Below are 26,781 nucleotides of genomic sequence, written 5' to 3'. Positions count from 1 at the left end.
TCTGCTTTACAACCCCGACCCTGTGTCCCTCGCACTCTCCTTCTCCCTCCCTCCCTCTCTCCCTCTCTCCTTCTGTCATCTCCCTGTCTCCTTCCCTGTCCTTTCCTCCCTCCCCTGCACCATCTTCCCCCTCTTATCTGTCCTTCCCCCCTCTCCTTCTTCGTCGTCTTCCTACCTCTTCATCTTCCCCACCCCTCCCTGGAGTCCTGTATTCCCATCCATCTCTCACCCCCCCCCCCCCTCCTTAGCCCTCCTTCCCTCCCCCCAACACCAACCCTCACTCCCCTAGCCGTCCATCCATCTCTTGTCCCTGCCCCATTCTCCTATCCTCTCTTTCCTCTCCCTCCCTCTACCCTCCAACCCCCCCAAACTCTAACGATCTCTCCCCTACCCGTGCATCCATCTCTCCCCCCCTCCCCCCTCCCCCCCTCCCCCCTCCCCCCCTGCCCCCTCTGCCCCCCCTCCCCCCTGCCCCCCTGCCCCCCTCCCCCCCTGCCCCCTCTGCCCCCCCTCCCCCCTGCCCCCCTCCCCCCCTGCCCCCCCTGCCCCCCTCCCCCCCTGCCCCCCTGCCCCCCTGCCCCCCTCCTGACCTGCGAGGTTTTCCGTTCTCGTCCGGGGGGATGACTGTGATGTGGATCTTGTGTGCGGTACGCAGCAGGCGCGCCCTCTCGTCGGGGCTGAGGTGGACCAGGCCCTGGCCGCACAGCCGCACCACGCGGGCGCCCAGCTGCAGCCCGCCGCTCTCCGCGTAGCCGAAGCGCTGCAGCTCCGTCACGAAGCCCTCCTCGCTCATCAGGAAGCCCGGCTGGCCCACGCCGTCCCGCAGGGGCGTGACCTCGCGCGCCTCGCAGCCTCGCGTCACCAGCTGGGGGCGTGGCGAGCAGGGGACAGCGTCAGGTGACAACATCAGGTGACAATGTTAGATGACAATGTTAGATGACAATAAGTGTGTTCGACTTCATGCAGCGCCGGCGTCGCCTGCAGCCGCCTGCAGCCCCGGCTGACTCGAAGCAGCCAATGGCATTCTCAGCTTCAAGGCAGCCGACTGCAGCCGACTGTCGACGCCGCCTGTGCTGCATGAAGTCGAACACGCCTATTGTTAGATGATGATGGTGCTGACCTAGTCAGTATGTAACCATTCGGTAAATAACCACTCGGTATGTGACAAAAATCTGTCCAAGGCAATTTTTTACTCGAAAAAACAGGATCTGCACAGTAGTGAGACCATGACGTGAGGACGTTTCCATAACAACTGACCCACCTCCAGTCTCTGCACCACTTCTCGTATCTCCTCCACCTGGCTGTCCATCACGCTGATTGACACCGCCTCCCCTCTCTCGTAGAAGATATCCAGACAAGGCCCGCCTTCCGCCCTGCTCTCCGTCACCGCCTTCCAGCCAATCACGTCGCGGCAGCAGCAGTTGAACACCACCCTCCGCGTGTATCTCTCGATGAGCACCACCGACTCGGCCGACACCCCCAGCAGACAGGGCAGCCTCTGGGCCTCGCCCTGCCACTCGTCCCCACTGCAAGCCCCCTGGAGACAGGCCGTCGACCTGCCCCCTCCTTGGCCCTCGTCCCTGCTGGAGGCCAGCACCGCCCACACCAGGGCGCCCGCGCTGTGCAGCTCCGCCCCCTTGGCACCCTTCAGCTTGTCCTTGCGCTTGCTGCCCAGCGAGAGGAGGGGGAACTTGGTGGAGGAGTCGATGGGCGTGGTGGTGACGTAGTTCTCCGCCAGGTCCTTCAGGTACTCCTGGCGCGTGCGCGTGGCCATGGAGCGGAACTTCTCCGACTTCTCGGCGGCGTTCTCGGCGTTCACCGCCTTGGCGAGCAGGAAGTCGCGGAAGGCGAGGGAGCGGGGGAACACGGCGCCCTTCGGGAACAGGGGGCCGAACAACGGGATGTCTTTGGAACGTGTCACTGCCACCCTGGGGAGAGGGAGAGGGCGGGTGAGAGAGAGGATGGAGAGAGAGAGAGAGAGAGAGAGAGAGAGAGAGAGAGAGAGAGAGAGAGAGAGAGAGAGAGAGAGAGAAAAGAAACAGGGAGAGAGAAAGAGAGATTTCCAGAAACATCTTTTCAAATCCCGAGGGCATAACCACTGACAGTCTACAGTCAGAACTGACTGTTTGTTCGATAAACGTTGATCCGTCCGAACCCTCCCCCCCCAGAGGGTGACTGTGGAGGCGGAGCAGCAGGGAGGGGTGGAGCAGCAGGGAGGGGTGGAGCAGCAGGGAGGGGTGGAGCAGCAGGGAGGTGGAGCAGCAGGGAGGCGGAGCAGTAGGGAGGGGTGGAGCAGCAGGGAGGGGTGGAGCAGCAGGGAGGGGTGGAGCATCAGGGAGGGGTGGAGCAGCAGGGAGGTGGAGCAGGAGGGAGGGGTGGAGCAGCAGGGAGGGGTGGAGCAGCAGGGAGGGGTGGAGTAGCAGGGATGGGTGGAGCAGGAGGGAGGTGGAGCAGGAGGGAGGTGGAGCAGGAGGGAGGTGGAGCAGGAGGGAGGTGTCTCACCGGTAGAAGGTGTGGTCGGTGCAGGGCTCGTGGACCTGCACGATGATGAACACGTGCTGGAAGTGAGAGCGGATGGCTTTGGGGGTGAAGGGCAGAGCTCCCGGTTCCTGGAACACAATGGTCACGATGTCGTTCCCAATGTGTCTCTTCCTCAGCAGCTGATGACGAGCAGGGGAAGAGGAGAGAGAGGAAGAGGAAGGAGGGATGGAGGGAGAGAGAGAGGCAGAGGAAGAGGAGGGAGAGAGAGAGGCAGGGGAAGGAGGGAGGGACGGAGGGAGGGAGAGAGGCAGAGGAAGGCAGGATGGAGGAAGAGAGAGAGGAAGAGGAAGGAGGGATGGAGGGAGAGAGAGGCAGAGGAAGAGGAGGGAGAGAGAGAGGCAGGGGAAGGAGGGAGGGACGGAGGGAGGGAGGGAGAGAGGCAGAGGAAGGCGGGATGGATGAAGAGAGAGAGGCAGAGGAAGAGGATGGAGGAAGAGAGAGAGGCAGAGGAAGAGGAGGGAGAGAGAGAGAGATTGCAGGAAAACATTCAGACTACAAACAAAATGGAGTCAGGTTTGACTGAGGTTCGGCTGGAGAAGATCCCACCACAACTACCATCTGCCACCTTGTCCCAGCACCTGGTCACCTGATACCCATCAGCCAATCGGACGCATAGCTCAAGCTGGTCAGTGGCCTGCTATCATTTCAACCTCGCTATACTACTAGGTTTTCAATATAGGTCTTGCTGTGTAGTTATATGGTGTTGATGTAACCGTGATGTAAGTTTTGGCATCGATATCAATTGTTGTTTCCTGGTCCAGTCTGCTGTAGCCAGACAGACAGTGTACTGTCAGTTAGGATGAGTGGGAGTCAATCATCGGGGCGGAGAGAGAGACAGGATTTAAACATCACGCTCATTAAGGAACATGGAGGTGTTAACCCAAGCGTGACAGCATAAATCTCATTTAGCATAACAGATCAATGTGTAGCTTTAACGCATTCAAAAGATCGTTTCTCATTCAGTGAATTCCCGAGCTTCCTTTTGTGAATGTAACTGTTCGGTGTATCATTCATGAATCATTCGCGTATCATTCGCGTGCAAGAGCTTGCATACCTACAGTATGTTATTGTACTCATGTTGTTGTTGTCGACACGCTGTATGTTGTTTACCTGCTGTGTGTTGTTAGACGTGTAGGGCAGCATCGTAGACACGTGAAACATGATCTCGTAGTCCTGGTAGCGTGTGTACAGGGAATGTGTCCCCGTGGAGTCCGCTGTGTTTGCACACACACACACACCACACACACCACACACACAAACACAACAGGTTTTACATAATCAATAACCGCATGTATGTAGGGTTTTAAGTTGTTAAGTTGTTTAAGAGGGTGTGTATATATATGTGTGTGTGTGTGTGTATGTATGTGTATATGTATTTGTGTGTATGCATGTGTGTGTGTGTGTGTGTATGAATGTGTGTGTGTGTGTGTATGCATGCGTGTATGCATGTGTGTGTGTGTGTGTGTATACATGTGTGTGTGTGTGTATACATGTGTGTATGCATGTGTGTGTGTATGCATGTGTGTGTGTGTGTGTGTATGCATGTGTGTGTGTGTATGCATGTTTGTGTGTGTATGCATATGTGTGTGTGTGTGTGTGTGTGTGTGAGGGCCTTACTCTTGGTGTCCAGCTGAGCTCTGTATTTCTCCCAGCCCTTCAGCTGCACCCGCTCCCCCAGCAGGTCCAGGAACTCCTCGAAGGCGGGGCCGGAGCTCTCGTTGTTGTACATGTCCTCCTCTGAGCTCTGGCCCGCGCGGCAGTACATCACGCCCACCTTCCTCTGGAAGTTCAGCTGAGGGAGACACAGGAGGGAGGGAGGGAGGGAGGGTGAGGGAGAGCTCCACCTAGGGTTCGAGTTACGGGGCGGTTTGGGGGGTTTGAGCCCCCTAATTAAGACTCGGACCCCCCCAAAAGAGGTCAAAACAACAGGTCGGGGGGGCGGTACATTTATCTATCGTTTTTATTTGTAATCGTAACCCCCCCGATTGTCATTGTATTATTCGCCCTCTGGCTACACCCATCTACAGCCGTGGGTATGGCTCAGTGGTGGAGCACGTTACTGCAGATCTAGAGGTCTCCGGTTCAAATCCCCCTATGTATGAGACACCCATACTTCCACTATACCAAGTTCGTCTAGTCTGTGTAATAGGGTATGTGACTGAGACCTGTGGATTCACCCATCTGTGGAACAAAAAAGATCTCAAGCAACCGACAGTCTTACAGTGCTACTGAATGATGCAACATCTCCTCGCTCTGTCCCAATCGAATTCCACGACATGTCAGCTGAAGCGGCAGTGACTTCATGAACACTTGATATACAAAGTCCCCTCTGACTGTCTATTTTTCAAACGGCAAACTATCAATAGCAGTAGAAAGCGTACTTCCTGTTTCTAAAAACCCCTGTGTTCCTCCCCCTCCTCTACCGGTTCCTCTCCCCCATCGCCCCGAGCGTGGCCCCGTGTGGGGGCGTGGTGTGGGGGCGTGGGGGCGTGGTGTGGGGGCGTGGTGTGGGGGCGTGTTGTGGAGGCGTGGTGTGGGGGCGCGGTGTGGGGGCGCGGTGTGTGGGCGCGGTGTGGCGGCGTGTTGTGGGCGCGGGGCGGCGGACTCACCCCCTGCTCATCCAGCTTGAGCAGCGTGTCGCGGACCTTTGGCGAGGTGGAGGCCAGGCGCAGGCAGTGCAGGTTGAGCTCCGGGATGATGAACTCCAGCAGCCGCTTGGGCGACAGGCCGCGGGGGGTGGTGTGGCGCGCTGCCGACGGCACCGACTCCTCCAGGATGGAGCCTCTCAGAGTCTTCAGCTGGGGGAGGGGGCGGGGCAGGGGGAAGGAGGGGCAGGGAGGAGGGGGCAGGGAGGAAGGAGGGGCAGGGGGGTGGCAGTGAGTTACAATTGGGATGCAACAAGCACTATAAGTGCTGAAACCATACGCTCCCCTTACAAAACAGCATATTATTTACTAACATGTAGTCAAAAGGTCAGGGTTCATGTCGCAGTGGAACCCAGCTCACCTCTGTGGTTCTGAAGATGATCCTGTAGTTGTACTGCGCTCCGCTAGAACCTTCCTTCTCCTCCCTGCGGAAGCTGATGGCCACTGGACCCAGACGGTCGTCCATGCCAAAGAAATTCTGGTGGTCTGGTGGACAAGACATGATGTCATGTTTCACAAAGACACACCCATCGACGAAAACGAAAGCTGCATTCCTTAAAAGACGACAAAAAAAACCAGACGTACAGTTCTATAACACACACACGTCTCAGCCCTGACCTTTCATGTAGAAGTATTTGCGGTAGTAGTGGGCCCCGAGGTCGGCGTGTTCTATGAAGTAGTTGCTCTTGCCCTGCTGCTGAACGTGACTCTCTCTGGGTTCCTCCAGCACGGACACGGCGTCGTTAGGGTTCCTCAGCCCCAGCCACAGGCCCCCCCGGCCCCGGCCCCGCCCCAGCCCCGCGCGCTCCTCGCCCCCCATCTCGTTCCGGAAGTGAGGACAGCTGAGCAGCAGCTCGTTGTCGTTCCCGTCGCCCTCGTCTAGCAGGGCCTGCTCCGGGTCCTCCGCGACCCCCGACCCCGCCGCCCCTCCCTGCGCCGGCGAGGAGGGCGTGGCCTGGGAGAGCGGCCGCAGCTGCGACGCGGCCGAGGCACCGGACGTGATGTTCTTCTTGCGTCCGATGCTGTCGCGGTTGCTGGCCACCTCCGTCAGGTCGAACAGGATGCTCTGGACGTCGTAGTGGGCGAAGTTCCTCACCCAGGCCCCTCCCCCCAGGTTGTCATAGGGACCGGGCTGCGGGGGTTGAGAGGGCGTGGCCTTGGCCTTCTTGCTCAGACCTTCGGGTTTAGGGGGCTTGGCCGGTTTCGGGGTGTCCCCGATCGGGAGGGATAGCGCCCGGAAGAATCCGTCGGGCTCCGGAGGGGCCCCCTGGAGGCCCAGAAGCATGAATGGGTCTTTGAAGCGCTGGGCGTTGGGGCTCAGCGGCCCCTGGTCTTCAGCCCTGGCCTCCTGGATCAGAATCTGTCTCTCCAGGGAGGAGAGGCTGCCGTACTCCCTGTGCAGCACCACCCCTGAGTCCCCCTGGGCCCCGGGGCCGGCCATCTCCCCCCCGGCCCGCGCTGCCTTCCCCCCGGCCTTCCCGGCCGAGTCCAGGTCCCCTAGGGTCACGTCGCTGTTGCTTCGCTGCATGATGTGTGCCCGGCCCACGGAGCGCAGGTTCAGGCCCACGCAGCCGGGGGGAAGGCCCTCCCCGTCCGCCCCCTCGCCCCCCTCCCTCCTGGGGGGCCACTCCACCACGCGCGTCCGCACGCCCCCGTCGCGCTTGGGGTCGAAGGTCACGGTCGCCAGCGGGGGGCGCGGGCTCTGCCGGCGAAACTTGCGGATGAAGAGGTCGTCGGATTGCATGGCGCCTCGGACTGGGGACCGCGCGGTCCCTCTCTGAACGTCTGTCCTGTCCGGTCGGCTCGGCTGCTTATTACCACGTCTCCTTCTCAGCCGAGTCCTCCCACCTGACCGTTGCTCTGCCGACTAGGAGAAGAGACAGGTGCCCGGCACCCCTGCGAGGCCAGGTCAAGGCCAGATTCCAAATAAGCACAGGTGGGACGCGCGCTCCTCATCCACACCGCCTGCCTCAGGGTTTCCTCGACAGGAAGTGATCTCTAAGAAGTTCCGCTGTGAGGAACCTGTGTCTGTCCTGTTCTAGGTGCGGATGTTCCAGCCCAGGCTGTGTGGGGCTCCATCAAGCTCTGCCGTGATCCGGGTGTGGGCGGGTCTTCCAGGTGAGCACCAGGGGAGCGTGAGCATCACCGTGGCCCAGCTCTCAGCTCTCTGACTGGGGGAGACTATGTCTGTGTTGGCCTCTCTCACCACTCATCCAACAGCAGTCGGCCCTCAGTTCCTACAGCTTGTCTCTGGTCTTCTCCGCTTGAGACCTGCAGACAAACAGAAAAACGTGTATTTTCTCAGACGGTTTTCTGACCCTTCAGCCTCCGTTTCACCTTGTCACTTCTGCTAAACACCCTCAGGCGCCTGACTGGACCAAACCAACTGACCAGAAGACTCAAATGAAATGTTACAAACGTACGTTTTCAAAATAAGGATCCTCGGTGAGGAGATAATTAACTATTAATGAACAGTTATAAAGGGACAGCAACTCATTCAACCGCTTTGTGAGTATTTGTTTTTGAGGAACCAACTCCCAGTGCTTCGATTGTGACAGATCGCTTATCTGCAACATGTGGGTTGGGTCAAAGAATAACACTTACATGCACAACCTCTGTGACATTTTATTTTACTAATAGTCGGCAGATCACTTGACTGACCCTTAATTCGATATTATCAGCAAAAGATTTACAAACAAATAATGTTTTTTTTCCAAACCCCTTAGCAAAGAAATGTGCACTTCTTTCACGTTGAATTTCAGCAACCTATATCAGGCCGTCTCAAGCTGGTCTGACGTGTGCTGTATTGTGTTCATACATTCATATTCTTTCCTTTCCAGAAATAGCAGGGCAGCAGTCGTGCAGCTTCCCATATCCACCCTGCACACTGTCACAATAGAGCCAGCCAGACCAGGGGGGAAGGGGGGGAGGGGGGGAGGGCTGCCTGCTAATACAGCTTCACAGTCACACAGAAGAAAAAGTAACAATCCTAACCAGCCGGCCAACTAGAGGGTCTCTATCACTCTCATTCGCTTGCTTTATCTTTCACACACACACCCATACATGCTCACACACACACACATGCTGACGCACACACGCACACTCGTATTTCTATATATTGTAAACTTGGAATAGAAACAGCATCAAACCTAGTTCCTGGTTGACATCTGAGCTCTTACAGAAATGTAAATGTCACCAGTCTTGTTTAAACTCTATTCTTGCTGATTAAATATGACAAGTGTCTTTCTGTTTTAACTCACCGACCAAAAATGAAGCGTGTTTTGAGAAATGTCTCAGTTCCTGTAGAGTTAATTTGCCTTCATTTTGCATTTGACCAAATTGACGTCAATCAGTCGATGTCGGAAACCCGCTTGTCACTAACGCAAAGGTGCCTGAAACAAGCATCCCTTCAGGTTCTCAAGGGTGTTTCCTGCCGCGCTGATTCTCATGCATCTCCTGTCTGGAGATGATTTGCAGACTCGAGAGCAGGTGCAGTGATGCAGCTTAGCTTCCTGCGCGCGCAAGAGCAGAACTCTGAACGCTGCAGAGACTGAGGTAAGTGAGGAAGTAGCTTGACAACTCTCTCTCTCTCTCTCTCTCTCTCTCTCTCTCTCTCTCTGTCCTTCACTCTTTCTCTCTCTCCCCTGCTCTTTCTCTCTATCTATCTCTCTATATCTCTCTCTTTCTCTCTCTCTCCCCTGCTCCCTCCCTCTCTCTGTATCTCTCTCTCTCTCTCTCTCCCTCTCTCTCTGTATCTCTCCCTCCCCTGCTCTCTCTCTCTCACTCTGCCTCTCTGTCAGTCTCTCTCTCCCCCCTCTCTGTCTTACAAATACAAACACATTGTGTATTGCATGCAATATGAAAAGGTACATTCCCGGTCGATGATTCAAACTATTCAGGCAACTCCACAGACGAGGGTAGCAGATGACCAAAGTGTCTAGAGTCAGAGACAGGCTTATGACATCCCCAGACCATACGTGACCCTGGCTCTGCAAGCTCGTACAGTTGGCAATGTATTCTTATTTTAGTTATTCGTTTTTTCTCAATCAAATCAGGTTAGGAGACATATTCAAGGACAAACCCACTGCAGACCCCTCCCTCCTGGCATAAATCCCAAATATGATCCTTGAACAATCTCTATAAACATTGGGACTTAAATTGGGGGATGGGTATAGCACAGGCTCGATCTTCATTGTTGGGATGCAGGACTATGCATGTTCAGAGAAGGGTTACGGTTAGGGTTAAAGAGACTGTCGTGGTCAGGTTTAAGGTCTGGGTTAGGATATGAGCCCGGGCTCTTTAACCAAGCTACTTTGTGCCTTTACCTGTTATATATACACTCACTGCCCCCCCTTCTCTCTCCTCTCACAGAGACAAACACCTGAGGTGTACATATCCACACACCCACCCTGCCCTCTCTCTGTGTTGTGGACAAGGTCATTCTGGACATCATTTGACAACACCATTCAGTCACATGCAGAAAGTAAGTATGTAATCAAAAACACAAACTGCTTCACCCATCTGCACCAATTACTCAGAGATTTAGGTCACTTGTCTGAACAGCACAATAACACATGCTACATATTTAATCAACTCAGGGCAAGAGGGATATTTCAGTCTCATTTTACATTAATAACCAACTTGATTTTTTCATCCTGTGGTTTGTCTCCCCTCATATTTTTGCAAACCACATTGAGACCTTCAGAGCAGCCCTACCAACCATACACTACTTTGCCTCAAGGAGTCAGCTTGGTGGAGCTAGCAGCATGTCAACCTGTGGGTTATCTGCAACCAAATGAATAATAGTGTGCCATGTTCATTTAACTTCCGTCCAAAAGGGCACACAAAGGGACTCAGATGGTCGACCTCGAAATCTGCAGTCAACTGCTCGACCGCTGAGCTCCCACCGCTGAGCTCCCACCGCTGAGCTCCCACCGCTGAGCTCCCACCGCTGAGCTCCCACCGCTGAGCTCCCGCCCCAGGTATGAATCAGAGGGGATTCGAACCTACAACCTCCTGACCTGCAGTCAAACACAGTAACTGCTGAGTTGTAGCCAGTGCGTCAGGGCGGGCTGTGAAACAGCTGTTTGGGCTGAGGAGCTGAAGCCCCTCGTGATTGTTCCTCCTCATGCCTCCTCCGCTCACTTCTCCTCTCTGTCTGGGGCTGTCCATTCCTACAAGGTGGATGTTCTGCTGTGCGGAGTTTCATAATGATGATGATGATGATGATGATGATGATGATGATGATGATGCGTTCAGTTAGCTGAGGCTTGTGTCTAAAGCCGCGTATGCGGGGAGATTTGAACCCGAAACCTGTTGCTCTGCAGGCTAATGCTCTGCCACTGAGGTACACTCATGCCAGCTCCGCCCATTTGTCATTTTACTATCACTGCATCAGTACAATCATCCCGTGTTCCTGGAAGGTTTTAACATATATGTAAAATGAGGAGATATTGAGCTTGTGTTATTGTAATAACTCGCATAATGTTTCTTCACATAAAACTACGTTGGTTTACTATACTTTTAACAGTGGACATCACAAAACAATTTGTTTGTGTGGCGGTAGACTTCAGGTTGTACAAGTCATTTGAATTTCCGTTCTTTTGAGACTTTTCATAAATAATACCTTCCCACAATAAAATATAGTGTTTTTTTATAATATGTTGTTCAAATCAGTCATACATTTAGATGAACACAATCTACAAAATGTGTTTGGCCTATTCTATCTCAGGATTAAGCAAAGCTGGATTACCCAGGAAACACCGCACACCCAGGACACACCACTCCGACACACCACCCGGGGATTACAGCTCTCTCCAGGACCTTCTGAAGACTGGGTGTGTTTGTTGTCACTTCCTGTCTGGAGGTGTGCTGTCACTTCCTGTCCTGATAGCAGGGCAAAGTCTCTCTGAGGAACACCATTGAGTCATTTATATTTACATTTGACATTTTACTCCTTCAGCTACGTGCCTACCAAGGCAATGTACAAATAGTGCATGTAGAAAGATCAGGTATCCGCAGAACACAGAGTATATAAGAGTCCTGGGAGCAGGAGACAGTCTCTCTGAGGAGCACCAGTGAGTCCTGAGAGCAGGGGAGAGTCTCTCTGAGGAGCACCAGTGAGTCCTGAGAGCAGGGGAGAGTCTCTCTGAGGAGCACCAGTGAGTCCTGAGAGCAGGGGAGAGTCTCTCTGAGGAGCACCAGTGAGTCCTGAGAGCAGGGGAGAGTCTCTCTGAGGAGCACCAGTGAGTCCTGAGAGCAGGGGAGAGTCTCTCTGAGGAGCACCAGTGAGTCCTGAGAGCAGGGGAGAGTCTCTCTGAGGAGCACCAGTGAGTCCTGAGAGCAGGGGAGAGTCTCTCTGAGGAGCACCAGTGAGTCCTGAGAGCAGGGGAGAGTCTCTCTGAGGAGCACCAGTGAGTCCTGAGAGCAGGGGAGAGTCTCTCTGAGGAGCACCAGTGAGTCCTGAGAGCAGGGGAGAGTCTCTCTGAGGAGCACCAGTGAGTCCTGAGAGCAGGGGAGAGTCTCTCTGAGGAGCACCAGTGAGTCCTGAGAGCAGGGGAGAGTCTCTCTGAGGAGCACCAGTGAGTCCTGAGAGCAGGGGAGAGTCTCTCTGAGGAGCACCAGTGAGTCCTGAGAGCAGGGGAGAGTCTCTCTGAGGAGCACCAGTGAGTCCTGAGAGCAGGGGAGAGTCTCTCTGAGGAGCACCAGTGAGTCCTGAGAGCAGGGGAGAGTCTCTCTGAGGAGCACCAGTGAGTCCTGAGAGCAGGGGAGAGTCTCTCTGAGGAGCACCAGTGAGTCCTGAGAGCAGGGGAGAGTCTCTCTGAGGAGCACCAGTGAGTGAGTCCTGGGAGCAAGGGAGAGTGTCTGAGAGCAGCCCAGTGAGGCATGCTCTCCCTGGCTGCTTCATTAGACTGGGACCTCTGGGTTCTGATGCAGTTGAGGAAACACTGAGAGGCTGATAATGATGCTGGATTGGTGTGCCTGCCTGTCTAGGCCTGCCTGCCTGCCTGCCTGCCTGTCTGTCTGTCTGTCTGTCTGTCTGTCTGTCTGCCTGCCGGCCTGTCAGTCTTTCTGTCTGTCTGCCTTCCCTCCTGTCTATCTGCCTTCCCTCCCTCCTGCCTGCCTGACTGCCTGCCTGCCTGCCTGCCGGCCTGTCAGTCTTTCTGTCTGTCTGCCTTCCCTCCTGTCTGTCTGCCTTCCCTCCTGTCTGTCTGCCTTCCCTCCTGTCTGTCTTTCTGCCTGTCAGTCAGTCCCCCTGGCTGCTCGGTGACCTGTGATGAACCAATCTTTTCAATAGGACTGAGGAAGTGACCTCTCTGAAACCATAATTGGCCTGGACAGTCATACCAGTCTGTGGTCAGTTCTCTTTATATCTTCTGGAACTTCCTTTCATCAACTCAGCTCTGACCTCTGTGGCTAGAAGGCCATGGCTGTTTGGGGCGGAGGGGGGTTGAGGGCTGGGGGACTGGGGGTGGTCAGGGGGTGCCTCCATCCTGTTTGGTGCACTTGCTAGGCCCAGGACAAGGCTGCAGAGCAGCGGGTGAACCCCGGGAGGAAGTGACATCGAGGACGAGGTCAGAGAGCTGCCAAAGTCACCGTCCGCTCTCTTGAGGAAGCCGTGCTTCCTGGACTACTCTGCACCATCCCCTCCCTCCTTCCAGGCTGTGTCCTGTACAGCAGGAAGTGACATCACATGCTTCCTGAGCTCTGACCCCCCGGGAGGATGGATATCGTCATCATCACTTCCTGCAAACCACCTAGCGCTGCACTCCCACTCGGTTCTCACAGCAACCTGTCTGCAGCGTGAGGTCAACCTCAGATAAATCTCCCTTCAACTCCTAACCTCTCTCACACGCTTTCATCAAGCTTAAAGCTTTAAGCCCCTTCTTATCAATCCCACAAACAACAAAAGCAGTTAGGAATCAAATGCCAGTGTTTCTTGTTTTTGTTTTTTTTTGCCGTGCCGTATTGAAGTTCCAAGTGTGTTTCCCTCAGGAATGGGAGGTAGGCAGGACAATGGGCTCAGCTGTCTCCAATGGAACACGTAAGAGAGGATCGATGAGCAGGCTTGGTCTCTGCCCCCACAGCCAGATAAAATCAAGCCTCCAATTTAAAGGTAAATATGACATTTGTAACAAGTACAACTACATTGGAATTCTTTGTTCATGCTCCTCTTCAGTTTCCTAGAGGCCCATCTAAACCTGTAATAATAATCATAATAATTTGGTTTTTTTATAGCGCTTTTCTAATACTCAAAGTCGCTTTACATGTATGAGGACAAGCAAAACAAGACAACAGTAAAATATAAAGACAAAGGATTGAACAAAACAGACAAACTAAATATTATAAAGAAAACTAACATACAAGTCTAGTAGTGGAGGGAGCGGGGGATGTTCAGGTGAAGGCGAGGTTGAAAAGGTGAGTTTTGATTGTTTAAATGGTGCTATATTGGGAGCCAGACGGCCAAGGAATCTAATACATAGATCCTAATCGAGTTACTATTCTGATCGACACTGTAGTGTAAAGACAGAATTGACTCCATCTCTCTTCCCACAGCTTCTCTGTGGAAGGAGTCTGTGGGGGTCTGGCCCTGCAGCATGTGGACGTTCATTGATTCAATTTCTCAGGCTTTGTAGAAGTCTTGGTTAAAGATTCAAGCTGTGATGTGTGTTATTAAAAGGACCAGGAAGGCTGTTTGGGTGACTGAATGCTTGCCTAAGCGTCAGAGTGCTTTGACCCTGTTTTTGGTTTTTGGGACATGCCTGCCGTCTGTGAGATTAACATGAACTCTTTTCAAATGGAGAGAGGCAGCAGATTACTGTGATATCTGACTTTCAAAACAGCAGATACAGATCGTACCCTGCAGTTTCACTTCTACCTCAGAACTACAGAGAAGAGGCAGGAGAACTACGACTCCCAGAATGCACCAAAATTACCAGCAGCTGTTCAAAGCACAGTCAGATTTGTTGACTCAATTGATCATTAACAGTCAATTGATTGGGTAAATTGATCTAATTAACCCTGCATTCTCACTTTGTGGACCACACAGCCCAGAGCCCATTATTGATCCCAAAATGCACTGTGACATCACTTTGCAGGATTGCATTACAACTGAGATTACATTGTGTATTACATAGAGAACTAAGACATTATGAATAAAATAACAGTGTGTAAATTTAGCAGATGCTTTTATCCAAAGCAACGACAAGATTTTAACTTGGGACATCTTGATCTGCAGTCAAATGCTCTAGCAATGCACAACCCCATTCTCTTTATGGGCTTCTCACAGTCCTATTCTGTAGAATAGATGTGGGGAACTGCAAAGATGTATCTTTTTAGATTGAATTGAAAAAGGAACATTGATCTGAAACCGAGAGCTGTACACGGTGAGGTGAACATGGAAATGTCCATATAAACCTTTAGTTTCACGTCAGAAAAATAAAGAACAATGAATACAAACGTGTGGATAACCCTTCCTGCAAAAATCTGTTTCCCTGACAAACTATGAAGAGGCCCCATCTCTCTCCTCCCCTGTTTCTCTACTCCCCTATAGCCCCCCCTCCCCTTTCCCCCCCATCCTCACCCCCCCCCCCCCCCCATCTCTGTCCCTGATCTGTGAACTGGGCCAGCTTCTGGGCCAGCTTCTACTAAGTGATTGGTTGTGGCTCCACCGGCTCTATCCTTTCTTTCTTTCAAGCTCACGACTTCCCATATCTGTCTGAGTTATTGTCGTCCAGAGTCATGCAGGCCAGACTCCTCTCCTCCTCCATTTATTTTCTCCTCTACACTTCTACTGCTTTCTTCCTCTTATCTTCTTTTCCTCCACTCCTCTCCTCCTCCTCCTCTCTTCTTCTCCTCTCCTCCTCTTTTCCTCCACACCTCTCATCCTCCTCTCTTCTCCTCCTCTCCTCTCCTCCACTTTAACTCCACTACTCTCCTCCTCATCCTCTCTTCTTCTCCTCTCCTCTTTTCCTCCACACCTCTCATCCTCCTCTCTTCTCCTCCTCTCCTCTCCTCCACTTTAACTCCACTCCTCTCCTCCTCTCTTCTCCTCCTCTCCTCTCCTCCTCTCTTCTCCTCCTCTCCTATCTCCTCCTCCTCTCCTCCACTTTAACTCCACCTCACTACTGTATATTTTGACTTTGAAAACCGTTGAGGTGTCAGGGAGGAAAGAGATGGAGACGAGCTTGTCTGCTTCCCCTGCACACGGGCTGATATTTTCAAGCCTCGCCCCTAAAGGCCACTTAGCTGTTAGTTAGTCTGCTAGCATCCAGCACACCTCCAGACTGCTAACATCCAGTAAACAAGAGGAAAGGGCTACCTTTACATTTTACTTTGTATTCACTTGGAAAATGTTTTTATCCAATGCGACATTGGAAGTAGTACATATAGAAAGTACAGTGAAGAGTAGTTCTGTATTTCAGTGGTCAGACTTAAGGAACGGATGTTTCCCAGGCACAGCGTGAAGTGACCACATCTCAGCTATCAAGGCACAGTGAACAATAATAGCTCAACTACGAAGCACAGCGTAAAATGAGCGCATCTCTGCTACCAGGCAACGTGCTACATAACCACATCTCAGCTATCAGGCACAGTGAAAAATAAGTACATCTCAACTACCAGGCACAGTGAACAATAAAAACATGCCAGTTACCAAGGGCGGCAGTACTTCCCTCATCTTCATTACCTTGAATGAGGTGAACAGATTGCGGACAAGGAGTTCGTTTGATTCGTCTCCCCGCCGGCATCCCTCATGAAGCTGTCTGAATGTCACCTTACAGAGTGTGATGCGGCCGGGGCTTGTGTCACCTCTGCGTGTTAGCAGGCTGGTGATGGGCTCGCCTGGCACCTCTCGCTCCTCTGCAGGAGCGTGGAGGTCAGGCTCACCTCCGGGCTGGGCCGCATATAGAATCTGCTGAACCCCTCTGAAATCACTCGTTTGGAAACAAGGCCTCCTTCAAATCTGTCCTTCAGAAATTGAACATATGTCTGCCGCCGTTTTTTTTTTTGCTGTTTTTTTAATTATTCACGAGACAAGGAGAAGTTGGGGACTAGGTTTAGACGGTGTTTAATGATTCATTTGTTGCCCCACACCCCCAGCACAGTCTTTGACCGATGTGTTAGGCTCATACAAATCATGCTCCATGGACCTTTGTCTGCAGGAAAAGTCCTTGGTGTAGCATGGCTGTGTGACCAGGGATGATTGTGTGTTTGTCCTTTTTTTTTTTTTTTTTGCAGACACGCTTGTCCAGAGCGACTTACAGTAAGTACAGGGACATTCCCTCCGAGGCAAGTAGGGTGAAGTGCCTTGCACAAGGACACAACGTCATTTTGCACAGCCGGGAATCAAACCAGCGACCTTCTGATCACTAGCCCGATTCCCTAACCGCTCAGCCATCTGTGTCTCTGTTTGTACGAGGTGCTGTGAGTAAATAGTTTCTACTGTAGGTGGTTTTGTGTGGAAGGTTTAATTCACATCATACACACACATGCAAGCACATGCACACACATAAACATGCGTGCACCCACAAAAATACACAGAGTTTCAGATTCAGTAGCCCTGGTTCATTTCTGAATAAGAGCGTCTGCTAAAAAATGAGTAAATGTAATTTGTTATCTTCCTCATTCAGGATCTATGTGTGTGTGTGCGTGTATGTGAGCATGTGTGTGTGTGTGTGTATGTGTGAGAGAGAGGTAGTATGTGCATACAGAGGTGGTCATATACATACCAGAAAAAGGAAGTTGGAACACAAATGGCTGCTGCTATAGAATTCTCAACATCAAACCACAACTTCCTCTCTGCTGACATGAACCAATATGGAGGTCCATCCTCCCTTCTACTGACACCAGCATGCTCAAAGGAAGTGTGTCAGTGTGTGTGTGTGTGCGTGTGTCTGTGTGTATGAGCATGCATGCAAGACCTGGTTTGAGTGAGTGTGTCTGTGGTTCTTTGTGTCTTCCTGACTCTATAGAGGAGTGTCAAAGACATGTGGCACCATGCCCGCAGATGCAGAAAGAACAGCTGTCTTTCTCTGTGTCTGTATTGGTGTGTGTGTGTGGTGTGTGTGTACGTGTGTGTACGTGTGTGTGAGAGAGGAACTAACTGACCCTGTGCTCTCTCACTGTCTCCATTATGTGGTCCAGGGTGTGTGTGGATGTGAAGCCCTCAGTGTTCTTCTGCTCTGACTGCAGCTGGTCCTGGACACAGACTCCTGCCCATCCCCCGCTACCCCCCCCCACACACACACACTGCCCTGCCGACCCCCCCCCACACACACACACACACACACAGCCTGCTGCGGAGGAAGAGACTCTCTCCTCCCTCACTTCCTCTCTGCCCCTCCTATTGTGCCCCCACTCCCCAGCTGGTGACCCTGAAACGACTGCACACACACACAAACACACCCCGAACCAGTTGGACACTCGTTCTTTAACTATAGTTATGGATTGGTCGACACGTTGGTGGATTTCAAAAAACTAAAATGTGACCGCTAGTATCTCTGCCGTCTCACGACGTATCACAAGCCCTCTGGCAAATCAACCAAGGACAATAGGAGACAGCAGGAACTTCTCTGTGTGTACCCTCCCCAGTCTCTCCTCCTCATCCTCTCCTCCCTCCACCTCCTCACCCTTCTCCTTCATAAGACAGGTTTATTTTTTTCCTCTGCTTTTGTAAGTCCCACCTCGTGTGTGTGTGTGTGTGTGTGTGTGTGTGTGTGTGTGTGTGTGTGTGTGTGTGTGTGTGGTTGTGTTCCTCAGCAGAGTTAAACACCAGGGCAGTCCTAGCCAGGAGATGGCAGACAGACACAAGCAGACAGACAATATCCCAGGCTGATTAAAAGGAAATCAATGGTGGTGTTAGGATGGTATAGTGATGAATAATGCAGATCCTCTGTGTGTGTGTGTCTCTTTAATAAGCTGGAGAGATGGCAGGGGGAGTGTGGACTGTATATCAGAGCTGCTGTATTAAGTGCTCATGCAATTCGAGACCCCCCCCCCCCCTCCCCTTCCCTGTCGGTCTGTCTCTCTGCCTGTCTGTCTGTCTGTCTCTCTGCCTGTCTCTCTATCTGTCTGTTTTCCTGCCCCTCTCTGCCTGTCTGTCTACCTGTCTGTCTCTCTGCCTGTCTATATGCCTGTCTCTCTTTCTCTCTCTCTCCCTGTCTCTCTGTCTCTCTGTCTCTCTGTCTCTCTGTCTCTCTCTCTGTCTGTCTGTCTGTGTTATTCACCCTGCTCTCATGGTGTAATGTGAAGTAACAGGTAGAACAGGGGAGTCTGTGTGCTGTTTACTCTGGGAAGGTATAACTGGTTAAATGCCAGTTAAACACGCACATTGTGAACAAACTTCCCTCAGGATTTGTGATCAGTCTGTTATTTACATACTACGTTATGCAAATCCAACTACACCATTCGGAATACTATTAAAAGTCAACAAAGGATGTTCAGTTGCTCATCAACAAGCTTGGATGTCAGTCTCAGTCCCCGTTCCTGCCTCTGGACATACATCTCTGTATTCTGGTACTTCTGTTTAAGTAAATACATGTAGATAAATACCCCCAGGACATTAACTATCTGCCAATAATCCGACTTTCCATCCCTCTCTATTCTCCATCCCCCTGTCTCTCTATTTCTCTCCATCCCTCTCTATTCTCCATCCCCCTGTCTCTCTATTTCTCTCCATCCCTCTCTCTTCTCCTCTCCCTCTGTCTCTCTATCTCTCTCTATCCCTCTCTCTTCTTCCTCCTTCTGTGCTTCTCCTTACGCAGCCTGTCTCTGAGCTGGGCTCTCAGGAGAAGGATGAGTGGGAGGGAGGATGAGTGTGAGGGAGACTTTCCTCCAGACGGGCTGAGCTGTCGTCCAGAGTCGTCCGCAGAGGACAGGTGACAAAGGAGAGCACAAGCCGATAAGAGGATCCAGCCAGCGGCTTCCAGGGCTAACCCCCGTGGCTCCCTCAGAGGGAAGGCTGCGCTGGGCCACCCGCCTCCCTCCCTACCTCGGCTTCTCTTCTCCCTCCTTCCCTCTCACCCACCTCCCTCCTTTCCTCTCTACTTCTCCCTCCTGAGCCTTACTCCCCCCATCCCGCTCTCCCTGGCAGCCTGCCTGACTGACTGCCTGGTTCCTGTCATGCTAAATGACTCCCAGCCAGCCAGAGGAGGGGAGATGCTGATGTTTCAGAGAGGGGCGGTCTGCCTCCAAACCTGAGGAAAACATTGGATCCAAGATGATGAAGTACCATCGACTTGGCATATCCACTATTTCTGTTGGGACACCGCGGGAATCAATTTTGCATTGTCCATGCAATCAGAAAATGGCCAGATGTCATTTTTTGGCCATTTCATTTATTTTTCAGTCATTTATCTCGGCGACGAATACAAGTAAAACCCTCTACTTGGTAGCATGCGCCATGGTGGAGATCCATTCTCTTGTTAAACAGACGACCATGTGAAAAGTGTTTTTTCACGTCGACTGTCTCCTCATTTTGACCCTGGTTAGTCACAGAGAATCTCATCAACATGACGCATTATGTAAAGATGGGTGGCTGGTAAGAGGCTGGGCAGCCTTCTGTCTATGACGGCTGGCTGTGGTTGCAGTTTGAAAATTTGTTGTCGCTTTGGTGTAGTCTGAGTACACCAAAGCATCACAAATCTCCTAACGTGTCACAGGCAGCCAGGGCCTGTGCGTTCGAGGGTCTCGCTGGCCCTGAAGTCGTAGCTGAATCCTGCGACAAAACACGGTGGAATTCCTCTACAATTACCATTCAACAGTGTGAAGGCACCATGCTTACTAAGCAGACTCAATCCAAAGCAACGTACCACACAGGGGGGATTTGAACCTGTGACCTCTTGATCTGCAGTTAGACGTTTCTACCTCTGAGCTATATTCACAAGGCAGTGTACATATTAAGCGAAGTAAGACACAACAAAAACTATTTATTCTCCCTACCCTCTCCAATCCTCTTCTCACCCCCCTCTCCTACCCTTCCCCTTCTCTCTCCCCTCCTCCTCTCCACCTCCTCCTCTCTTCTCCAGCTGAAGGATATGTGCCACATGTCCCTGCAGAGTGACAGTCTCTCATATTTAAACACAGCTCCAGACACTACAGGTTTTTATAGCTCTGTGCTATGATGCTAGGATGAGTCTTGGCCAGGACAAATATAGACACTGCTCTGACACCAGTGACCAGCTCTCATTCTCTCCATTTAGGTCAAAACAACATATTTATACATCTATGAATTTTATTATATAAACACAGTACAAACTGTATGTATAAATATATTTGTGTTCCTCAACATATTCTAATAATAAAAGTGAGCTAGTTTGGAACTCACAAGGAGCGAAACACTGTTAGCTCTCTGGGTCTGGCTGAATTACTTCTGAATTAAAATATATGAAGAGACTTATTTGGCCAGAAGGCAACAGCACATTCACACGCGATACAGATTCCTGTATTTAATTAATGTACTTAACATTGGCAAGAAATTGCTGTATTGGATGTCCAGAGTCTATATTTTAATCTGGTTAATCAGGTTGAAGTGCTGTGACTGTGGTTGTTTGCCTTCTGTGTGTTACTGCTGGACTGTCCAGCTGCATTGAGCAGTGCTACCTTACTAGCTTAGGTTTCTCTGTTTGTGGCTGAGGTGATTCTGGGTTAGGAGAGATAGAAGACCTCCCCCCCCCCCCCCACACACACACACACACATATATGTTCATTCATTCATTCATACATATCATATAAATGTTCAGTATATATCCATTATGGCCTCCAGGTGATCACCTGGTTGGTAGAATTTCCTGCAATTAACGTCACCAGCATTCTGGCCATGAACACACACATACATACACACACACAGGGACACGTAACACATACAGCAACATGTACACACATACAGGAACACACACTCATGCAAATCCAGGACCAAACAGCCACATAAAGGAACACGTTCACACACATACAGGGACACACACACACACAGACATATGAGAACATGCAAGAACACACACGCACAGGTTCACATTCAGAACACCACGGACTGTCTTCCACGCTCTGTCAGAGAGAGAGAGAGAGAGAGAGAGAGAGAGAGAGAGAGAGAGAGAGAGCCTACTTCACCAGGCCCTGGCCCACCTCATTCATCGTCATACGGGATGCCATTGTCCGCTAATGACAACCACGAATACCACAGAGCATAAAGAGCCATGCGGCACAATGTAAATTAAATGGCCTTTTACTTTGAGTGCTCCGGCTTATGTAAGCCGCCCCTCTTCTCTTTTCTTATCTTCCTTTTTCTCTCCCTCCGTCGGCCCTCTCTCCATCCATTCCAATCCCCCAACCCCCAAAAGCACAACCCCCCCTTCTCACATCCCCACAATAACCCCCCCCCCCCTCCACATCCCTCCTTCTCTCTCTGCCACCTTGAAAACAACACCCTGATCCCGGCTCCTCTCCTCCATTCCATCATTGTCTGTTCTGAGAACACCAACAGCCTGCCCATCCTCCTTAACCCCGGCACGAGCCAACCATTCGGACTCGTGGGCTTTCACAACCTCAAGAAAATCATCTCGTTTGAGAGAAGAAGAAAAAACGGAACATTTATCTCAGCACATTATCGCATCTCTCTTTCTGTTTCATTCTTTCAGTCTCCCTCATTTCCTCTGCCTCTTCATCCCTCCCTCCCTCCCTCGATCCCTCCCTCCATCCCTCGCTCCACCTGGCCCACATCTCGAGTCCTGCAGCGCTCAGCGTCCTACAGCAAGGTCTGCAGTGGCTTCATATCAATGTCATAACAGTTTTAAAACACGCCAGCGTCCGCAGCCGAGACGGAGAGGACGGGAGAGCGTGAGGATAGCGGCCGTGTCGCTCCGATATCACTTCCTATCAGACAAAGCGTTCTCTCATTGTGTTGACACATCCTCTCCTACTTCTCTAAAGCAGATTGCTCTGAATCTGTGTCTGAATCGCATGAAAATAGGAGCATATGCATGCTAATATAGAGGCATCTGGCTTACGGGCTGTCCTCATCAAGTCAGCCGAACAGAGCATGCTCGAGCGTGGGTATTTTCCCGAAAGCTCGAGGAGAGAAAGACGGGTCTTACCTCCACATTTCAGCATCGCTGGACCCTGCCTTGTTTTATCCCGTTCCTTTCTGTCGTTTCCCTCCCCCCCTCTCCCCATGACAGCATTTCTCTGCTATCTCTCCTCACGGTGAGCCGGCGTGCTCGTCCTCCCTCCTCTCTGCCCCTTGTCCGCTCCTCTCTGCCCCTCTCCGAAAATAAAGCTCCTCTCGACTGCGTGTGTCTAGCGGCTCAGCTCCTCCATCCCGTTGTTCAGTCAAAAGGAGGCAGGTTGATTTGTTCTCTCTCTCTCTGTGTCTCTCTCTCTCTCTCTCTCTCTCTCTCTCCCTCCCTCTTGCGCTGATTCTATTCCATTCACATCACGCTAAAGCCAACCCCCTCCTTCTCCTCCTCCCCTCATACACACCACATCTCTGAGCTCTTTCTCCTCCCCCTCTCTTCTCTCTCTCGCTCGCTCTCTCTCTCTCTCTCTCTCGCCTTGTCACAGAGGGTGAGACGGCAGTAGACAGGATGCGTTCTCTCTCTCTCTTTGTTTCTCTCTCTCTTTTTCTCTCTCTTTTTTTTCTTCTGGTTAATCCGTTTGCTAGACTAATGGTTGGATGATTAGGGGAACTAGATTAAATGAGTATGTGCATCTACCCTTTCAGTCAGTATGTGCCAAACTACATATTTAGGTTTAGAAAGGTTAGATGGGGGCTAAAGGGCAAGAGAGAGAGAGAGAGAGAGAGAGAGAGAGAGAGAGAAAGAAAGAAAGAAAGAAAGAAAGAAAGAAAGAAAGAAAGAAAGAAAGAAAGAAAGAAAGAAAGAAAGAAAGAAAGAAAGAGAGGGAGAGAGAGATTATTTGGTAAACGTGTGTGTGTATACTGGGGAGACTACTGAGTAGCAGCAACTCCAAACAACTAAATGTCAAACGGGGGGAGGGTTATGAGGGTGGGGGTTATGAGGGTGGGGGTTATGAGGGTGGGGGTTATGAGGGTGGGGGTTATTGTTATTGAGACTCCAACCATTCTACTGACCCTCACAACTCTTATCTCTCTTCCCCTCTTCCTTCAGGATCTGAGCTACCTTCCAGCTCCTCACCATGCATGTGTACACCCCTCAGACAACTCAGTCTCTCTCTCTCTCTCTCTCTCTCTCTCTCTCTTTATCGCTCTCTTTCTTTCTCCTTCTCTCTCTCCCTCTCTCTCTCTCTCTCTATCTCTCTCTTTATTGCTCTCTTTCTTTCTCTCTCTCTCTCTCTCTCTCTCTCTCTCTCTCTCTCTCTCTCTCTCTCTCTCTCTCTCTCTCTCTCTCTCTCTCTCTCTCTCTCTCTCTCTCTCTCTCTCTCTCTCTCTCTCTCTCTCTCTCTCTCTCTCTCTCTCTCTCTCTCTCTCTCTCTCTCTCTCTCTCTCTCTCTCTCTCTCTCTCTCTCTCTCTCTCTCTCTCTCTCTCAGCCGCAGGGAGCTGACTGAACACAGTGGATAATCACTATAGGAGAAGGACTCTGGGATCTCCATGGCGAACGCATTATCACCCGGAGGATTCTGTTGCAGTGCGTCTGTCCTCTCAGCACCAGTCATGTTTGCCCCTCCTGCTCCTCCCCAGGGGGGCTCAGGGTCAGGAACCAGAGGATCTGCTGGGGTACAGAAAGGCCACCTCATCCCAGGTGCTCTGGGCCTGACCATAATGAAAAGCTTTTTATGTTCGTTGTACAGCCGATTGAAGATCCATCTCTCCGATGGTTAGAAACGCAGCCTAAATTTAGTTCATTGCGTTACGTAATACAGTTAATATAGAGGCTACATGACTAAATATAGTTAGCGTGTCGTTACTAGAAGTTATTGGAATGATTCTAACTTCATACCGTGTCATTTATGTGGGCTTCTTTTCCTTGCTTTGTTTGAATAACAGTAGCCTCGCCCCATCCTTTCTGGGGCCCGAGTCCAGCTCCAGCCTAATGTATGGGGTGTGCCCACGGCTGACCATATGGCCCAGGGATGGTCACCAGCTCTGGGCAGGCTCATCCCGGGGCTGGGGGTGGGGGCGGGGGTCAGAGCTGGGGGTCTTGCCTGAGTGTCTTAAACAGATTAAAAAACAGGAAGCATGATGTTGGCTGGTGTGGAACATGACCACGACCCTGTGATAATACAGACAGGGATGTAGGGTCGTGTGTACTGTATTCCTATTTCACCTTGAGAGAGAGAGAGAGAGAGAGAGAGAGAGAGAGAGAGAGAGAGAGAGAGAGAGAGAGAGAGAGAGAGAGAGAGAGAGAGATGTCATGTTCTGAATCATGGCAACATAATTTGTGGGATTATATGCCTGTAATCAACTGGAGCATCGAATCTTTAAAACGGCCAGATATTAAATGTTAAATTATAAATATCAAGTGTTACTGACAGATTTAAGAGGACCGTGTCCTCTGCAGTCATTGTTCAGTTCTTGCTCAAATAATGATGGGGTGTCATTTACAGTAGTACAGTGACACCTAGTGGACATATTTCGCATCAATCAGCAGATACATTTAGCGCTCAACGATTTATGCACAGCAAAGGAATGGCATGAATGACGTGGTAACACAAAGTAGCCTACAATCCATACTGACATTCACATTTGTACTGCCTGTAGTGGTGTTCTTTGAACTTAAATCACCGGGCCACAGCTTCAAGACAGGTTGTGCGCAGACAAAAAATACATTGTTCAAACTGATTTTTTTAGTGATTGAGTGATATATGCGTATCGGTTTAATCCATGAATGTAAGCAAAGATAAACATAGATAGACATGCCTCGCTCCTTGTGTCTTTCTCTTGCTTTGGTTTTCTCTCGCCAGCTGTTTACCTTCCCACCTGCCTAACATTTACTACCTGAGTGAGGTTGTGCCCCTACTACCCCAAAACAATAAAACAACACAAATACAATAAACAAATATAACTACTGTTGTTTACTATAATCATTCACAAATTCACAAATTGTGAAATGGCTTCAACATTGCCTTTCTTACCATTTACAGTAAAAGACATTAGGCCTACTCAGGTAAATGCTTCGATGCATAATAGGCTATATGTGTTTATATGCCAGTTGTATTAGTTTCTTATAGGCTTACTGATTCTGCTTTGCAACGTATCCCGTCAATAAACTATACATTTGGTTTATGAGAATCGCCTGCCTTCTTCACCTCCTACTAATTGATCGCTCCTCCCGGGGTTTAAGGACACAGCCTCCACTCCCCCATCCTCGAGTCCTGCTAATCTGCTTGTGAATGTCTAAAAAAGGGCTTGTAGAGTCACAGTGTTCCCTGACACTTTGTTTGCTTCCATTGTTAAAGCGAGGCTGTGCATTCATGTTTGCCGCGCGCAGCTACAGTAGCCTGGGCCTTCAGCTGTATGTAAATAAGAGAGCACGAGCTGCACATGGCAGGCGAACGCCACGGTCCAATCAGCGGCGTTCCTGCATCCTTCCCCGGCAGCAACAAGATTACACATTCCTGATCGGCTGCGCGCGAGACAAAGGATGGTATGGTTTTGCATAGGCCACCATCAGACCGAGCTCTTTCAGCCAATATCTAACACTCACCCTCCATAGATTCAAACAACTAGTCTATTATTTATATGCTATCAATGATGATGATACTGATGATGTCATGTGTCTGGCTAAACTTGATATAGGCTTATCAAAATAACGTAGGCCTATTCTTGCTATTCCCCTGTGGACTGCAGTCTATCCAATCAACTTCACACATCCTTGGTTCATATTGCCCACTTTTACTTTCGTGGTATATAAGCCTACTATTTAAATGCCATGAAGTCTATAGGCTGTAGTTTAAGAGTCTATAGCCTAGACACATTGGCCATACTACTTAGCCTATATAATGCGGAATCCAAATCCAGAAGGTGAAAGTTCTCGTGAATTGTTAGTTGCATGTTTAAAATCATGTCAGGCCTACGCGGGACATTGTTTCTGTACAAGATTTTTGTACAGAAACCTTTCAATGTAGATTAAAGGGATTAAGTAAAGGTCTGTGTCGATGTGTTGTATAAGCTGCGGCGCGCCATAGTTTATGTTTTCTTTATGCAGTGGAGCTATGACTGTGTGTTCCGTTAGTTAAAGCGCCACATTTGTGATTATATTTAATTATGCCGCGGCTGAATTGTGCGTCTGAGCTTCCAGTAATGGGCTAAGTCAGGGAGGTCACCTTAAAGAATGGGACCGAATTCTACTCTGCAGCTTTATGCAAATAGGTGTCACAAAGGTCAGGGCGGGCGCGTGGCTTGTGCCTCTAAAGGCACACGCTTCAAACTTCCAATTCCAACAAAGAAGGAGAGTAAAAGAATGGGGGAGATCCCCCATCTACCCCAACACATTCAAATACGCCCTCGCCCATCGGCAACGCAATCCCTCTCGCGCTTCCTTTTTTGTCTCTATCCCCAAAGGAAAAGAGAAATCCAATAACAATCAACGTCCCCTCGAGGCAACAGACCGGTTGGGAGACACCGTGCAACCAACGGCTGGTAGACTTGGGTGGGGATGGGGCAATGTGTGTGAGTGTTTGTGT

At 50.8% G+C, this 26,781-nt stretch overlaps 1 protein-coding gene across 1 annotated transcript in view; it reads right to left on the bottom strand.

Annotated features, from left to right (window-relative positions):
* The window catches only part of sipa1 (signal-induced proliferation-associated 1), a 33,258-nt gene extending 10,917 nt beyond the window's left edge, over positions 1-22,341 (bottom strand). Inside the window, exons 1-9 of the mRNA XM_084698344.1 lie at positions 22,274-22,341; positions 5,805-7,457; positions 5,548-5,672; positions 5,151-5,339; positions 4,159-4,333; positions 3,652-3,755; positions 2,503-2,660; positions 1,262-1,928; positions 591-865 (exon numbers count right to left, since the gene is read on the bottom strand). Of these exons, the coding sequence (XP_084554470.1) occupies positions 591-865; positions 1,262-1,928; positions 2,503-2,660; positions 3,652-3,755; positions 4,159-4,333; positions 5,151-5,339; positions 5,548-5,672; positions 5,805-6,930 (2,819 nt within the window). The 5' untranslated portion in view covers positions 6,931-7,457; positions 22,274-22,341. The remainder of the gene's footprint in view (positions 1-590; positions 866-1,261; positions 1,929-2,502; positions 2,661-3,651; positions 3,756-4,158; positions 4,334-5,150; positions 5,340-5,547; positions 5,673-5,804; positions 7,458-22,273) is intronic.
* Between the last annotated feature and the right edge of the window lie 4,440 nt (positions 22,342-26,781).

Source organism: Hypomesus nipponensis, chromosome 5 (genome assembly GCF_054491055.1).
Source record: "Hypomesus nipponensis isolate SF chromosome 5, ASM5449105v1, whole genome shotgun sequence".
Classification (NCBI taxonomy): Eukaryota; Metazoa; Chordata; class Actinopteri; order Osmeriformes; family Osmeridae; genus Hypomesus; species Hypomesus nipponensis.
Note: the sequence above shows the minus strand (reverse complement) of the source record. Positions and strands in the feature narration are given on the sequence as shown.